The following is a 17531-nucleotide window of genomic DNA, read 5'->3' on the forward strand; positions in this document are numbered from 1 at the left end:
TACGATTGTCTATTTCTGATTAACACAAAAACAATCGTTATAAAAGCAAATAAAACTTTCAACGTATATAGTTATGATTGGATGTTTTTATTCGTTTTATGAAGTATTAACTACATTTATTACATAGGTAAATGATTCCATGTTTATTTATGAGTGTGGACTAACTTTATCATTATAAAAAAGAAAGTAACATTTATTTACAAGAATCAAATGATTCTCCTTTGTGCTTTTTGGCCACTTGAGAATCATCTTGATTCTCAGTTTTTATCATTAACCTGGAAATCCGTTTTGACTTTAAGTAGGACATTGTTTCGCTTGACGATCTACAATAAAAATTAATTAATTAAAGTTTGTCGGTTTTTTCGCAGAATAATATATATTTAACGATAGTTTAAATTGTAAAATTTTGTATTTACCTTGGATGCGGAGTCTTAGTCTCAGTAAACATTTCTGTTGAATTACTTTCGGATGAGCTAGAACTTGTACATGGAGAATACGGAATGATCTGGTATGTAGTTCTACCAACTACCTCGGTAGCTGGTTCTGTATTTTCTGTTTGATTTGGCATATTATTACTAATACGATTTTCCCCATCTAGTATAGGCTTTTTCTTATCTTCAACATCTGTTTTCACAGATTTTATATCAACATGATTCTCAGCCTTAGTTTTCAGTTTACCATCTTGCGTGGGAAAATTTACAGTTGGTATTGTTATGTTTCTATCTCCTTTTCCTGCAATCATTAAGTTAATCAATAGTTTAGAGAGTTCTTCTCTTTTCCTTGTTACTACTATTTCCTCGAACCAATTTTTCAGTGTCTTTATTGGCAACGTATAATCTTTAATTGGATTCTGGAATAAAAATTTATTATTGTACGATTTGTAATGCTACCTCGTCTACCAATTATACCAATGATATAAGTTAAAAAAATAAACCTACTTTAAAGAAGCTCTCTACGTATTGTAATACATATAATCCGCAATCAGTGAAATTTGATTGCTGAGGAACTTTCAACGATGCTCCTTTAATAGTATCTTTCGAAAACACTTTCTCATTTCCCATTTTTGCAACATACTCACAGCTTAAGTAATCTCTTAATGTAGCTACTACGCGTGCTCGACTTGCCCCCGCAAGAGAGTCAAATATTAATATGCAGGGTCTACAAAAAATAAAATAAAAATATGAATAAATATAGTATCCTATTTGAAACTTCACTTGTTCCAAAAGTATATGCAAATACTTACACTTTTATAGTCTCTTTCTCCTGTTGTATATTTGGTTCGACATTCGGAGATAAACCTTTATTTTCTGCATTTTCTGATTCATCCTACATTAGAAATTGCCAATAGCATATACTTTGATACATTTATAATTTATTATAATCTATATTAAAACATAACTTAGTTTGCGGCACACTTACATCATCTTCGCTATCCATCTCCATTTCTTCGTCATCACCTTCAGCTTCGTCTCTTTCTGAACCATCATCACCTTGATCTATAGTCACAGTAGTTGTCACTGGTTTAAGAGTTGTACTTCCAATCGTGACAGCTTGTAGTTTCACTTCCTTTAATTTTTTACTTTTTTGTACGGTCTTGCGAACATCATTTTCATCGCTTCGTTTTGGCTGTGCAAAAACTTTACCCACCAAACCAGGGAAACAGATAATAGCCAAAAACCAATGGGCACTGTAATATTATTTTACATCATAAATGTCATTTGGAAATATTTTAGATTAAATAGAGACATAGAAACAGAATTGAGCATTTGAGAAAGATAACTACTTACTGTTCATTTATAGGTATTATAATGAAATCTTTTTCAAATATGTTAACGTTTTTCGTCCACTTTTGTACTCTTGCATGTCTCTTGGCAGCGGGTGAAAGAGGTACGTTACTTTCACCTGCTTGAGCATGTGGACTTGTTAATCGTTTATAAAAATATGAACTGAATACATGAGTTCTATGTTGATCAGATTCTGATAACACCTCCAATGTCAAATATTTTAGATAGAAGTCTATAATTACATCGTTTAAAAACTGATCCTCTCCAAGACATAAATAATCTTCAGTGTTGATCGCTATACCGCCTTTTGCAGGTGGTGGAGGATATACAGTTATTCTGTAAATAACAAATCGCACATTATACAAAAAGTGAAAACTGTTAATTGTAAAAAGGAAATGTTTCAAACAAAAGTGGAGAATATTAGGAGGAACAGATTATGTTAACATTTATTTGACCAACTTTGAAGAATATCCCGAGAATGAAGAAGTTTCAATATTAGTTATAGAAACTATAAATATAATAAAAGGTATAAGTTTCAATTTAAAAAATTAATTGTTACCATCAACTCGTTCCTAAGTAAAATAAAAAGAAAGAAAAAGAAACAGTATAAATATTATTATTTATTCTAATTCTATAATTAAATTTGTTTCTTACGTCTGTATACCACCATTGACATTTGAATTAGTTGTTGTTCCAGTTTGATTTTCTTTTCTAGATGTGCTTTGTATTTTTAGCTTCTGAAAGAAAACGAATTATATTTGAGAGATAGTAATTTTACATACTTATCAATAACATATATTACACACATCTTTCGGCGATGCTCGTACAAGGATATCATTTGCCTCCTTTGAGCTTAATTCTTCTAACAAGCGTCTTCGTGAAAACAAAGATTTTAGCACAACTTTCGATTCTTCGGATAATTTCTCTGGTAGCAAAGTTATTCGTTTATGTGTATGATCTGTAAAAATGTTAACATTCTCATTTCATTTATAATTATATATATATATGTCGGAAATGAAAGGACATCGGGACCTTTCTTTCGGAATGTTTGGGAAGGTCACACGCGTGTGTGTGTGTGTGTGTAAAATATATTATAGACTATAATATATTTTAAAGTTGGTACCTTTTCCAGCAGGATCATAATATGGTCCTTTTGGGTCCTGCATTCCTAATAATTCGCGAATCATAGCTCCAGTATTAGTAGATGTATAAAAGAAAAGCACTGGCATTGCTTTGCCAAAATGAATTAGCACTTTTACTATATCTTGGATTTTAACTTCTAATGCTACAAAAGTTTTATCTGTAATAAAAATGCGCGAATATTTTTATATGACAAATACCTATCAAAATAACATATAATTATGAACATATAATAATTAGTAAAAGATTACCATCCTCTAATAGGGGTACACCAAATCTTACTCCAGTTTGCGAGATTATGACTCTCTCTCGAGGAACATATTTATAAGATCCTATCCTTACTGTTCGACACAACAAAGAAGTATGTGGAGATTGAAGAGAATTATCTGAAAATATTTATTTTCACATTTTCTCATTTTATATGTAATTACATTCAAGATGCAATAAATTGGAATCAATTTCTGTATCTTGTATTTTACAGAAATCATATACATATGTAAAATACGTAAAATATGAAGCATATTGCAAGGTACCTTTAATATCTTCACTCTCCATAGCATAATCAGAACTCATACTAGAAGTAGAATTGTTCGTAATTACTGGTTCTTTCTCAAGAATGGTTTCCATTTCTTCACTAAAACTATTAGTTGCGTCGTTTGAAAATATATTGTTACTAGAGCCGTCCGGTCTTTTAATTTTGCCTTCCTCCTCTTCGTCAGATGATATTGTCAGACACTCTGTATAAGAAATATCATGTCTGAGCTGTTTATATGTCACAAGATATTTAAAAGAATTCACTTCAAAATTTTTGCTACATATAAACATAAGTATAGTAATAAAGGTTATTCGATTCAATTGTAAGACATAAAAATACAATAATAGAAACAGTATTTTCCCCAAGGTCATTCGTTCCATGTTTTTCTAAATTATTAATGCCTTTATTCAAACTTCTAGCATTACAATAAAAAAGAAAAAGAAAGTATTAACTAATTTATATATTTAGACACATCGCGAAATGATATATGAGACGAGACCTACAACATATTTATAGTTCCGAAAAATTCGAAAAAAGAAAGAAGAAAATATAAAGTTTTAAAAAATTTACAAATTTAAAGAAACATAAACTTATTAATATTTTAGACGTATAACAATAATAATAATGAAAATTAATACATATGTATATGTAGTAGTGTTTACTATAAATTATGTCATTATTAACATAAGTGTTATCATCATTGATCATTTAACAAGTAATCAAAAGAAGCTAAATATGTTACTTCACATTATTATGATTTTAAACAATAAAAATCACTTTTAATCATGAATATAATCTCTTGTGTAGACATGATCGTATTGTAGATATTACTTAAATAATGTGTCAAATATACGAAGTAGTAAAGTTAAGATGTACATTCAAGTAAGTATTTCTTAAGCATTTATTTCTATATATCTTTCACATCAAACATCTCGCAATGTGTTAGGCATACAATGTAAATACATACCATTGATTTTTAATTTCTCTTTAGTTCAAGCACTAAACAAAACATATGGTTCCATTTAAAAAAATATTGATGACCTTGAGAAAAATATTCCTTCCACTATCATATTTCCTTTTGGAAAATTGTGTTATTTTGCTCATTTTTCTTTCTGCTATATTCAGATGCAACAGAGATGTTCAGCCGTACTGTTTAAACTTACACAAGATAATATTGTATCGTTGAATAAAATCATATAAATTATTTTTTCTACCTGGCTCTTTATGAATAGGCCTTGATCTTGAAACGCCGCCTCTTCCTCTTCCCCTTCCACGTTTATACACAGACCCATCTCGTTCCAGTTTCTCTAATTTTGCCGATGAATTTCGTTCGTTATTTTTCTTGTAAAAAGTCTACAAAAAATTAACATAATAATATAAACCTAAAGATTTATATTATAAATTATATTTGTATCATAAAGTATTTATATTACATTTCGTACAATAGATATTACAATGGACTTTAAATTAAATTTATACGGAGGTGGCAAGTTAATATCACAAATTTTAATCTTAGATAGATCTAGAATATTGATTTCTTAGAGCCTTATAATCCTTACGTCAATAGTTAGCATAGTTTCTCTCTTTTCTTGAATACCCATTGTTGTCATTGATATAGATTTCACATCTTTAGGTAATTTTCTTTTACATCTTAGACATCGATTAAAGTCAATAGAACTGATACCACAATGGGAACAGACAGCCAACATTCCATCAATGTATATAGGTTCCTGCAAGACATATCGAAAATAATAAATAAAAGATATGAAAAATACATTCATATTAAAAATATATCTTTATTATATATAAAAGAAATAAAATTCATTGTTATATAATATGTTACCGTATTACAAATAAATATAATTGTGCTATGATAATAGAATGATTAAAATTCATGAAAAACGTGGATTATTCAATGTGTGCACTGTAGTCATAATTTTAGTATTCTACATTCTACATTTTTGTTCATTTAATTGTTTCAATAATAGTATTTGTCTATATGACAAATGATGTATGTAAATGATGATTTATATGATGTTTCTAATTAATATTATAATTTTTGTCAGTAATTCCGTTGAAATGTTTAGAAATGCTATGTATATGCCTTTAATGAAATAAAAATTTAAATTTCATGCAAAAAACATTCTCAGCCAAAATATAAAAATTAAATATCTAATTTACACTTATACTTAACAATATAACTCTATCACTTAATATATAGATTTAACAATACATGATAAATGTTACACATATATTATTATACATAGATTTGAAATTAAGGTAATAAATTTAGAATTTATTATTTAGATTTATAAAGAGAAATTTGATGTGTAATTGCTCCCTAAAATTAATCTCTATGTGTAGCTTTTCAATGTTTAAATATATAAGCAATTTAAAAAGAGGCTTCATACATTTTACATACTGTTTCGTCAATATTAAATAATTTGTTACTTACATGCAATATCAATCATTACAAATACGAAGAGGTGCGTTATATAAACATTTCCATGAAAAAATGGTTCAATCAATCCTTGTATTAATTTCATTAAAAATTCATGTATCAACCAAAATTTATATATTACTTATTTATGACATTTATTCTTCACATAATTCTTATGATAATTTGATTTGTTATTGTTTCATATTTTATTATTATATTTATTATTATTTTATAATATATTTTATTTTGTAGATCAAAATTAAAATAATATTTATTTTATTATTCCTTCAAAAAGACACTGAATACTTCTCTAGCACGATTTCATTTTAGTTAAGCAAAACATGCTTATGGTGTTACTGCTTTTTATGCATAAATATAAAATACATAATTATAAAAATGTTTATATAAATATTATTACAAACTCTATTATTACAAACTCTATTATTACAAACCAAGAATTAAATAAATTTTTTATATATTATGAGAAGTTGTTACATAAACCAGTATAAAACTAAAAAGTTACAACTTACCTCATTTTGTTGTACAGGATTACTATTCTCATCTGGCGAACTGAAATGTTCAATATAATATATAAAAATATTTTATGTGTTAACTTCAATCAGTGATATATTTAAAAGCTTACCTATGAGAATTGTCTAAATTAGTATTTGCACTATCTTGAGAACTATCATTTTCACCCATATCATACGAAGCAACTGCACCAGGCGCAGCTTCTACAATGTAATTGATACCCAACATAGGATCGGAAACTAAAGAGACACTTGTTTTTCCACAAAATACAATGTTTGCCTACAAATGCAAATCATTTTTAATTAATTCAATTAATAATTTTTGTAAAATTTCTTTTGGTGACTATTAACATACCTGTTCCAGTAAATCTTGAACTGTACAATCTTCGTTAGGTATGTCAAATGTAATTAATCTCTGTTCACCATTTGAAAGCATAACTAACATTTTTGCAGTATTTCCTTGTATTTGAGGTTGAACTTTAGTATTTGTTGGATTATGAATAACTTTCTCAAGATAAGCTATACTTTCAGTAGAACCATTTTCTGAATCAGTTTGCGAAGGAAAACTTTGTTGATTTATTGAATCTTTTTCATTGAGCAATGAAGATTCCAGAGATTCAACATCCATAGTATTAAGCACATTTTGAGATGGAGATGAAAGTGGTGATGGTTCGTACTGAGATTTTTGCGGTGTGGTTTGTTTCTGAAATTGTAATTGTGATGACGATGACATTTGTTTTTGTTGTACTGAATTTGTAGTTGTTTGTTGCCGTGGATTATTTAATGAACTTTGCACTGATTGTGAAGCAATATTTGATAATCTCTGCATATTATTTCCTTGTAATTTTTGATCATTTTGCACCTGCCTTTGATTTTGCAATTGTTTTAATCTTGTTTGTTCCATTTTAGGCTGTTGCACTTTTAAGGAACTTTTTGGCAAGGTAGGAGCTGGAGGTCTACTATGAATTGCACTCAAAGGAGAATGTACTTGTGTAGAAATTTTTGTCACATTCTGTCCAATGGGACTAATTGTTTTATTAGAAAGTGGTGTAGATGCTCTGATAGACGCATTAGCGTTTGGTATTTGAGTTCCAATATTATTTGTTACATTCACCTTGTCAATGGATGATGTTCCTATTTGTACACTATTTGTTGATAATCGATTTCTGTTTTGGTATGATTTAAGTGGTTTTCTTTTTACAATTTCAGTATTCGAAGAAGATAATTCACAACGTCCATGTAGAAGATTCTAAAAATATATAACTGTTATTGCACTTAATAATTTGCAAAATAAAACTATTACGATTCTTTACACTTACTTGTGAAGAAGTATTATTTTGATTTTCATATAAATTGCCAGTTTGAATTTTTTCTGATATCAATGCATTCTGTTTTGAAACTGCATTTACATTAATACTATTTTCTTGCATTTTTATCCATTGTATTTGTTGTCCATCATTATTACAACCTATAAATGTTTTGGAACCTAAATAAAAAGACAATGTTCTTATAAGTTGCTTTACTCTTTCATTGCAATCATAAAACACTTCCCTTTACATATTAGTGTAAATTCTTGGATTTAATGTACTATTAAGATACTATACAAATTCATTAAATTTACCTTTATTATCCACAATGTTTACAATATTCCCTCCTACAGTATTATCATTTACTGTTGTAGCCTTTAATACACCTTGGGGTGAAGTTAATTCATTTGTATTTGTTTTGATTATAAAAACGTTTTGTCTGAAAGTAAAAATGCTTCATTTCAATAAGTTGAAATATGAGAAAACTCAAAATAGCAAATATTTTAACAAAATAGTGCAAACTACTTCTTGTCTGAGTCAGAATACATTTATAAATCAAATAAATATATTTCTAATGAATGGTTCTGATAACACATAAGTAAATTGCGATTAAAGATATGTTTTATGGTCCCTACATGTCAATTATATGTATAACGTTTATAAGTGAGAAGCACGAGGAAAAAGGGGTGCATTGCTATATTTTTAATTGCATTCTATAAAATATAATTAATTCTTCCATTTCATATATATTCTGATACAAATACTATATTACCAAATACGAAATTCTTAATTTTATAAGGTCAGCAGCATGATACTTTAACACAAATACTATTAAATGGATTATGTTAATAGAAAGTACATTTTAATGTACTTGTATTAAAGCTTATTGCATACGAACTTTTAAAGATGAGTTTGGTAATATTATTGTTATGTGAACAATTAATTATAGAACCCATAGAGCTAACAGATGCATATAAATCATTAAAAAAAAATTTAGGGAAAACAAATTTCAAAACACAGAAAATTTAATGTAATATAATCATATTTATACATAAATGGCAAATATATGTTAATATTTAGTAAAATAAAGAAGTTCAGAAACATATATTTCATCATATTATTATTATTTAAAAATATTTGGTTTATTAGCGTATATTACACCTTATATTTGAAATTGGTTTATTTTTTCATAGTTATGTGTTCCTATCATGTTATATGATTATAAATATATGATATTTTATAATTTTAGCAAATTATTAATACACTCGATGTTCAGTGAATGAATGATATAATTACAATTACTTGTTGTGTTACATTTCTATACTTGTTTGTTGTTACTCATTCCCTAAAGTGATACAAAGTGAATAATGGAATTTATATGATATGCCCAGATTTCACATGCTTACATAAATTTACTATGATTTAGATCACCCAAATACAATATTTTATTATTAAATCAGCTAGAAAACCTACTGTGTAATTACAAAAGATTTCTTTGAGGCACACATGTACAATACATAACATACACATATACATATACACACACACGTGTGTGTGTGTGTGTATATATATATATACTAGTGTAATATATTTTAAATTTACATTTCAGTGTTACAAATAAGCAATGCACTATTATTCTTAATAATTTTATTAACAGAAGCAAATTCATAACTTTTTTAATACATCATGTTTCTACATATATAGCTAGAAGACAACCTTAAGAAGTTTTTATTAATATGCTATATTTCTATAAAACATATCAAAACAGACATAATTGTCTGTTAGAATTACAAATTTAAATACTGATAGAATATAATTTTATTCTAAACACATTATACATATACATGAAATTATATAAATCTATTTACAAAATTGTGTGTAATTAAAATAATTTATTTAAATTATTATATAATTGCAATCATATTACTTACTATAAAATATATTTTCACAATGCAACATGAATAAAAATATTTGTTATATTCTAATAACATGCTGAATAATTGATATTTAATTTTCATAATAAGCACCACATACCAATACCCCCTTTGTTTTCCTCGAGTATCTATTAGTTTTTATATTGCAATATGTATATTAATGTGTGTGATGTGTGTGATGTGTGTGTGTGTGTATATATATATATATATATATATATATATATATATATATATATACACACACACACACACATACACACACAGCCATACACACAAAAAAGACTAAAAGCACGAAGATACTACACTGCTACTTCAATATTTGGATAATTAAAATGCATGCGCACAAATTACCCTTGATCCAATTGTGTTGCAGAAATTTGACTCCCTAAATTAATTTGCTGTGAAAATATCGCTTGCCCGCTGTTTTGTGGTGCAGTGGTATAAGCCAAAAATTGTTGAGAACCATTACCACCATTATTTATGTCTTCAACAACTAATTGTACACTTTGTCCCTCAACAGAGCAAATTCTCTGCACTTCTTCAAGTGTTAATGTACCACTGGCATTGGTCACGAAATTATAATATTGTGCCATAGTATTTAAGACTTAAATGCTTGCAAATATGATTTTTTGTCAATCAATGTAGATCAAATGAATCAATGTCACTACTATGCCAAATTACACCAGTCCATCAATATCATATCTGTAGAACGATGAATTAGTATCTGCACAATAAAACCTATTAAAAGTAATTTAAGATTACTTGTGTTTCTCTATGATATATGTTTACATAAGTTAAGCTTTATTATTTCATAGAAAATGTGAAGATAAAAATACATAAACAAACATTAAAAATAAAAATGTATTGTAATATCAAATCAGGTTAAATTAACCTTGGTTAATGATAATATATGTTTGTATCACTGCTTTTTGGAATGCATGTCATATTAAATTTTTGTTCACATTTGTAGAACCAAAGAATAATAACATTACTGATGATAAAACTGTTTACCTATATCAAAAGAATTACATATACTAATTATAGATAAAAAATCACATATTTGCAAAAAGTAATTTATTCCCAAACTGAATGGCAATTATACTTTTTCTTAAATTAATACTTTACATTTACTTTATAAAATCTTTTTTTTAATTACATTTCATGTATTATGATAGATGTTTAAAATAGGTGTATATTATATATGTATATAGAAACTAGAACAAGATCTTATTGAACTACAAAACATAACATTAAAAAATATAAAAAGCATACCAAAAATATTTTATTTTATTTATAAATAGACATAAAGTGAAACGTCAAACTTCTTAAGTAGTCTCCTACACGCAGCTTTTTAAATATTGCATAAAACTACCTTAAATCACATCGCAATTATCACAAAAATTACATCTAAACATAAATTTCTGTTGCATAATCAAACTATATAAAAATTGTTGTACAACATGTGCTTCAAAGATTTTCAATTTTAACAATAAAAAGCTATTATTTTCTTCATGTAAAGAAAATATTCTAATAAACCTTATAGACAAAAATATCTTTCTAATTTATAGTAGCATGCAAAATTTTAAGAAAGAGAATTTGTATGATCCTGAAATTATTTAAGTAACATACGAACAAATTTATGTGAATAATAGATTGCACAATTTTCTGTACTATACAATGTTTAAGAAGTTTCATAATATATTTAGGTTTATTTTACTTCACATTGTGAGATATGTCCTATTATCAGATATATAATACGTATTCTCATATAAATAGCAATAGCTTAATAAAAAAGTAAATAATATATTATTGAGAATATGATGTTTAATGTCCTCTATAAACGCTTCATTAACAAAGAAAAGGTTTATTACAAAACCCCTATGTTATTAAAAAGTAATGATTTCACTATTCTCTAATAACATTAAGTAACTAATAGAATTTACATAATAGTTTGATTTATATATAATTAAAACTTTTATGATTGTCTAAATATTTTCCAAAATTTTGTGCATTTTTGCTAATATAAAATATTTATATATATCTTCTGTTTACAAAAATGTAACACACATATACATATAGTATATCTTGTTTATTTGTACATACGCTATATTTCCTTAATTATTGAAAATACTAAAAAATAGTTCATATGAAAGTTATTTGATTTCATGGGGGAAAGTTAATAAGATATTGTTTACATTCTTGTTCATGCCAATGTAACTTCTTCAAATGGAACTACATGTGTACATTTTTCTATACATTATTTGATGCATTTTTTGACTTTAATCTAGTAAAACTTATCATATGAAAGACAAGAAAAGACAACGCTGTGTTTTTATGTTTATGATTTCTTTGTCTTCCAAACAATAAGTTTTATAAAATTAAGATTAAAATATCTTTTAAACTAATCATTTTTCAACCCAAGTACTTTAATATGTACTTTCCTGTAGAGAATTAAAGAATGCATCAGGTAATGTATAAAGAAATGCATAGTTCAATTTAAAAAACATTATATTGGCATTGAAAATCTATTTAAATAAAAAACTAAAAAAATCTTGTTCTCTCCCAAAGTCAAACAACTTTCATATGAAACATTTTTTAGTTAAGTTAAGGAAATAGCTTGTCTAGCTAATATATATATATATTAATAATAATAATAATAATAATAATAATAATAATAATAATAATAATAATAATTTAATTAATATACTCAAATACTTCACAGAGTATCTCATAGAGTACTTCTGAATAAATGTCAGTAATATAGTTCACAACATACATGTATAAAACCATATAAATCTAATCAAGTATAAAAAATCATCAAAAACGTAGAACGCAGAGAAGAAATTTGTTAATAAAATATTAAGTATTGTTAATAAAATAATCATTGTAGTAAGAATGTATTTCTAAGATATTTTTTTGAAAATTTGTATATTTTTATTATCACTTTGTAAATAATCAATAACTATAATAATTATTATTCAATGCAATAAAAATATATGATTTGAATATATATTTTACAGTTACAATAAATTTTCAATAGATTTAAATACAAGAGATATATTGAAATTCAGATGAGGAAATTTCTAACCAATTATTGGAGTTTTTATAACACATGTGATATAAGTTAATAATTAATATGATATATTGAATTATAATGTGTAAGTATGTAAATACAGAATAAAATTGAATGTAAAAATTATCTCTACTATGTGTGTGTAGGTGAGTGCGTACGTGCGTGCATGCGTGCGTGCGCGCGCGTGTGTGTGTGTGTTGTGTGTGATTTCTAACATTATTATTGTTTTTACACTTGTAAATACAAAATGAGAATTTGGAATAATATCTTAATTATGAGAAATAGTTAAATTTCACAGAATCATAACCTAGAAAACAAAGAAACAAATCGACCTGGTTTCTGTTATATATCTGTTAAGAAATTAAAATAATAAATTAAAAGTAAACACGTGCACTAGAAATACACATATTACTATGTATAATAAAATATATTTACAATTCAACATCGAAACGTGCGAAGTGAATGATGGTAGAACTGTTTGAGCATTTTACCATAACCTTATTTCAAAATTTCAATTATCTTAAGCAAAAATTATAATGAAATAGCACTAAGAACATTTACATTTTGCTATGTTATAAAGCTATTTTATTGTCAATTTCATATAAAAAACATGCGGAATTACCGACTTGAATATGAATCGACGTCTAGTGCACACGTTATAAATTTTTTATTAAATTGACAACCGTGATACTTACGGTTGTTTGTGGAGGAAGAAATAAATACACAATTCCGAGTTCAGCAATAGTAAATATTCCTTAGATTGTATTCTAGTTATTTCGTTATAGTTCGCGCAAGTAAATAACAATTCCAATTCGCCATTTTACGTTGCCGTTTACGTGAAAGAATCGCAAAGCAACCGATAGACCGCAAAAGATTACGCCACTGCGTCACTGAAGTAGAATTTCCGGGTCCGGTTTTCTAAAACATTAACGGCGCGAAATTTGGTATGTTATGCCAATTACAGTTTCTGTGAGACGCTAATACAACGTATACTTAATTTGTGTTCATTATTTAGTGATACAGTCGTTATATTGTTAAAATCTTACTTCACTCACGCATGTGAATAGAGTTAGTAATGAATATGGGTAATAATTGTAAAACCTTTCTAACGGAAATTTCTTAAAAGTTTATAATAAATTCCACGTTATAATACTACAATTTGTTACAAACGATTTATTTTTTAGATTTTAATATCTTTAGAGAAAATGAATTGTAAGATAAATATATTGTTAATGTTTTTAAATTTACAAGGAACTAGGAAGTAAAATTCACAGATGCGTTTATATTATTATATATTTTATTTTATGCGTTTATATTATATTTCTATATACCTAAAATGTACTTAAATGTAATTAGAAATTTAATACAAATTATAGATTATATTTATTCTACTTCTATAATTGTGAAATTTTACATATTAATATTTATTTTACACATTAGAATTTATAAGTATAACAACAAATTTGTGTAAATCTCATATACTTATTTATTAAATTAAAATTTTACATTTTATACAAGTTTCGAGATTTATTTCAGAAATATTATATTTGTCTGATCTAAAACAGTATAATATTGTTTTTATAAATATTCAATTTATTTAAAATGATTACACAGAAATGAATTCAGAGTATATTAGAATATACTCTGTATTAAATTTTAAGTCTAATATTCAGTCATATATTCAATATCTTCTCTATATTTCATACTTGTTCTATGTTGCCTGCTATTAACATTATCACGCAATACAGGAATTATCCTCTGTCCACTTCGTTGTAGCGTATAAGAATTAAATGGGGAAAAGATTTCAACTGTAGGTGTTGTTCCTTTTTTACTATCGAAAAGAGGAAGTTGATTCCGTGTATTATTTTCAATTACGGTATAACAATATGCCAATTGATATATTCGGGTAATTTCTGCAAAACTATGTGCAATTTCAGGATGACAAGCTTTCAATGGGTTCAGTTTACAAGTTATAATTTTCGCTAGATCCAACTCTTGTAAATATAACATGTCTGAAAGCAAATAAACAAATAATATCGAACGCTAGTAGAATTAAAAAAAGATGTATATTAATTAAATGATAATATTAATTAAAATGATGTATTTACATTTTTTTGAATCAGGATAATCATTATGCCTTTTAGCAATTACAAGAAACAGTGCTTCACAAACAGAATAAAATACACTGTGTTCTTTATTTTCATCCTCTATATAGTTTGAATGATCCTGCATGTTGATATAATCATGTATCCATTTGGACATTTTAAATTGGACTGCTTTTACTAACCTAATAAAAATAAAATATATAAAATCTATATGTATACCTTTTGTATTATGCGTTATATTATTAAAAACATACCCAGTTGTAACGAATGTTGCTGTAACAAGCAAACTAGCGATATATACTACAGATGATTGTCGTATAATAGAAGGTATATTAGGATTGGATGCTTTCCGCCATAACCAATCTACAAAAGCCTCCGCAACAGCTGTTTTAAAACTACAAATATAGAACATAATATACTGCACGTATTGACTCGCATGAGTGGGTAATATTACTGTTTCAAATATTTGCAATATATCAAAATAGAGACTTCTTAAACATTCCACTTGCAAAACTCCGTTAATAAAACAACAATTGTACATATATTTTAGGATCAGTTCCATACACATGTCCAATTTATGAGCTATTGGATGTATTTTATCTGTTTCTGTTATATTATTTTCTTCAACAACATTATTCACATTACCAAGTATACTGTCACAATCACTAGTATCATCCATTAAGTCTTCATCTTCTTCATTTTCTATCTCTAAACGTGGTATATTTACATCTAATACCATTAACCTATTACGAAACAGAAATCACTTACAATAAAGAACTTGCTTTTCATCCTAAAACGATAAAATTAGATTACAGTGATATTACCTGTTAATAATTAGAGATAGAATATCAGGTCGTAACTGTGGCGCGTAACTTATTATTTGTATCAATGCATAAACATAAACTTGATGCGTACGAGTTCCATGAACAATATATGGGAACCTTGCTCTAAGAGATTGCAATAGAAGTTTGCTCGACCTTAAACAGATTTTTATAGAAATTATTATATTTTTAAATTTTACTTATGAATTATGTACATACATTATTTATGAGAGAGAGAGAAGAGGGGGGAGAGCATATTTTATAAAATACTAAAAACAAGATAGTAAATTCTTACATTGGTACAACTTTCAAAATTTTTTGTAGAACATTATGTATATGATTTAATCTTTGAATATCTTCTTCTTTGCATTCTTCGTTTTTCCATTCAGCATTGTTATCTTCATCTACTCGAAATAAAAATTTTAGTTACAATCCATCGTTAGAGCCACTTATATAACAATAATTTCTTAAAATATACCTGGTTTAAATTGTTCAACTAAATTGTCTATTGTATTTTTAGCATAATGAATTTGCATACAAATTAAATCTTCGATAAATGCTTTGTAAGCAGACGTGACATCTATAGAACGGTTTGTCCATTTTATTTGTAGAAGCGTTTCTACAAATACTTTGTGGATAGGACCAAGTAACGATATACATTGTCTTACATTTGATAAAAATTCTATTAAATCTCTGTCCTAAATTGAAAAGTAATAGATTCAAATTAGAAATATCGAATAATCTTCGATCGAATAAAACTAGGATAATATAAATATAACTATTTCGATAATTACTTAAATACCTTTATAGTCGAATCTCGTAGAATACATATTAAATCTTCATAATCTTTCGTTCCATTACCAGCTTCAAAATTATAGATAATACTTTTGAGATCTTTTGGAAGTTTGAAATGTACTCTATTAGATTGTCTAATAAGTTGTGATCTAACTCCAGGAGTTTTTAGAATCGACGAGACACTGCTAACTCTTGAAGATACAACCGACATCTGTTGAAAAATAATATATCTATCGTTTAAGGTAATTAATCCAAAGCATCGTTCTAATATCACAAAATGTACTAATATTAAAATTGTTAAAAAACACTACGTAATGCTTATAATATTTATTAAAACTACCAAGCACACATATGTAGAAAAGTAAGAAGGTTATGATATATGGTACGAGAAAATTTGAACGATACTTACTTTTACAATTATAGTTATAACTTTCTAATGTGATAATACTTTTAATAATTTTAAATCATACATCTGTTTACATTTCGAACTCGTATTACTGTATAAATATCACTAAGTATTCTCACTCGCTTTTCCTTCCTACATGTGACTGGACAACCGCTTCCACCGAATACGTACCATTGATTAAGTACAAGATAGACCTGATATTCAATACGTTTTCACCTCCTACGTTTATGGAACCACTTGACCATCTTATAATTTTCGTATTGCATGCGATATTATCGATTAGGTATAGTAGTGGAATATATATGATAATTCACCGTAACGAAGCACAGAGGGCATAAGAAACACTCTGATTGTTTGAAGTCGGTATTTCAGACACCGTCTTTTAAAACATGAGACAGGAAGTCCGATATTCTGTATCTGCCTATGCGTATATACATATGCGTATGCTTATGTGAAATGTACATATGTATTTACTTTGCCGTGTACTATTTAGTCGTGTATACCTCATCTTTAGTCGTAATTATTAATGTTATGTAAGTAGTAACTACATGACCGTGATATATACATATCTACGTCATATCTTCTTTTTTATCTACGTCAACTTGATTTTAAAAAAGATTATTTTAACTAGGAACATTGAATAATTAATCTTTTTAAGGGA

General features: G+C 26.8%; 2 protein-coding genes across 5 annotated transcripts; both read right to left on the reverse strand.

Annotated features, from left to right (window-relative positions):
• Positions 1 to 66: 66 nt before the first annotated feature.
• LOC132908307 (sentrin-specific protease 7-like) lies at positions 67 to 13636 on the reverse strand. 4 transcript variants are annotated; one of them, XM_060962211.1, is made up of 21 exons: positions 13439 to 13636; positions 10022 to 10408; positions 8051 to 8175; positions 7749 to 7915; positions 7292 to 7678; positions 6785 to 7132; positions 6543 to 6709; positions 6430 to 6469; positions 5019 to 5189; positions 4674 to 4812; positions 3458 to 3661; positions 3176 to 3310; positions 2908 to 3084; positions 2591 to 2742; positions 2439 to 2521; positions 1788 to 2120; positions 1420 to 1687; positions 1244 to 1326; positions 939 to 1158; positions 417 to 850; positions 67 to 323 (listed from the first exon to the last, which is right to left on the reverse strand). In XM_060962211.1, the coding sequence occupies exons 2-21, from the start codon at positions 10261 to 10263 to the stop codon at positions 194 to 196; spliced, it is 4005 nt and encodes a 1334-aa protein (XP_060818194.1). In that variant the 5' UTR covers positions 10264 to 10408; positions 13439 to 13636; the 3' UTR covers positions 67 to 193. The 4 variants fall into 4 exon arrangements, with proteins under 4 accessions (XP_060818194.1, XP_060818193.1, XP_060818192.1 ...); XM_060962210.1 differs by having other exon boundaries at positions 6785 to 7678; positions 10022 to 10394; XM_060962209.1 differs by having other exon boundaries at positions 6785 to 7678.
• A 569-nt stretch (positions 13637 to 14205) lies between these two features.
• Positions 14206 to 17051, reverse strand: LOC132908446 (RNA polymerase I-specific transcription initiation factor RRN3). Its single transcript, XM_060962485.1, has 8 exons — positions 16874 to 17051; positions 16472 to 16675; positions 16148 to 16367; positions 15965 to 16073; positions 15673 to 15825; positions 15103 to 15591; positions 14852 to 15030; positions 14206 to 14755 (listed from the first exon to the last, which is right to left on the reverse strand). Exons 2-8 carry the CDS (start codon positions 16673 to 16675, stop codon positions 14406 to 14408), a joined length of 1704 nt encoding a protein of 567 aa, XP_060818468.1. The 5' UTR covers positions 16874 to 17051; the 3' UTR covers positions 14206 to 14405.
• Between the last annotated feature and the right edge of the window lie 480 nt (positions 17052 to 17531).

This window comes from Bombus pascuorum, chromosome 6 (assembly GCF_905332965.1).
Source record: "Bombus pascuorum chromosome 6, iyBomPasc1.1, whole genome shotgun sequence".
In the NCBI taxonomy this organism is placed as follows: domain Eukaryota; kingdom Metazoa; phylum Arthropoda; class Insecta; order Hymenoptera; family Apidae; genus Bombus; species Bombus pascuorum.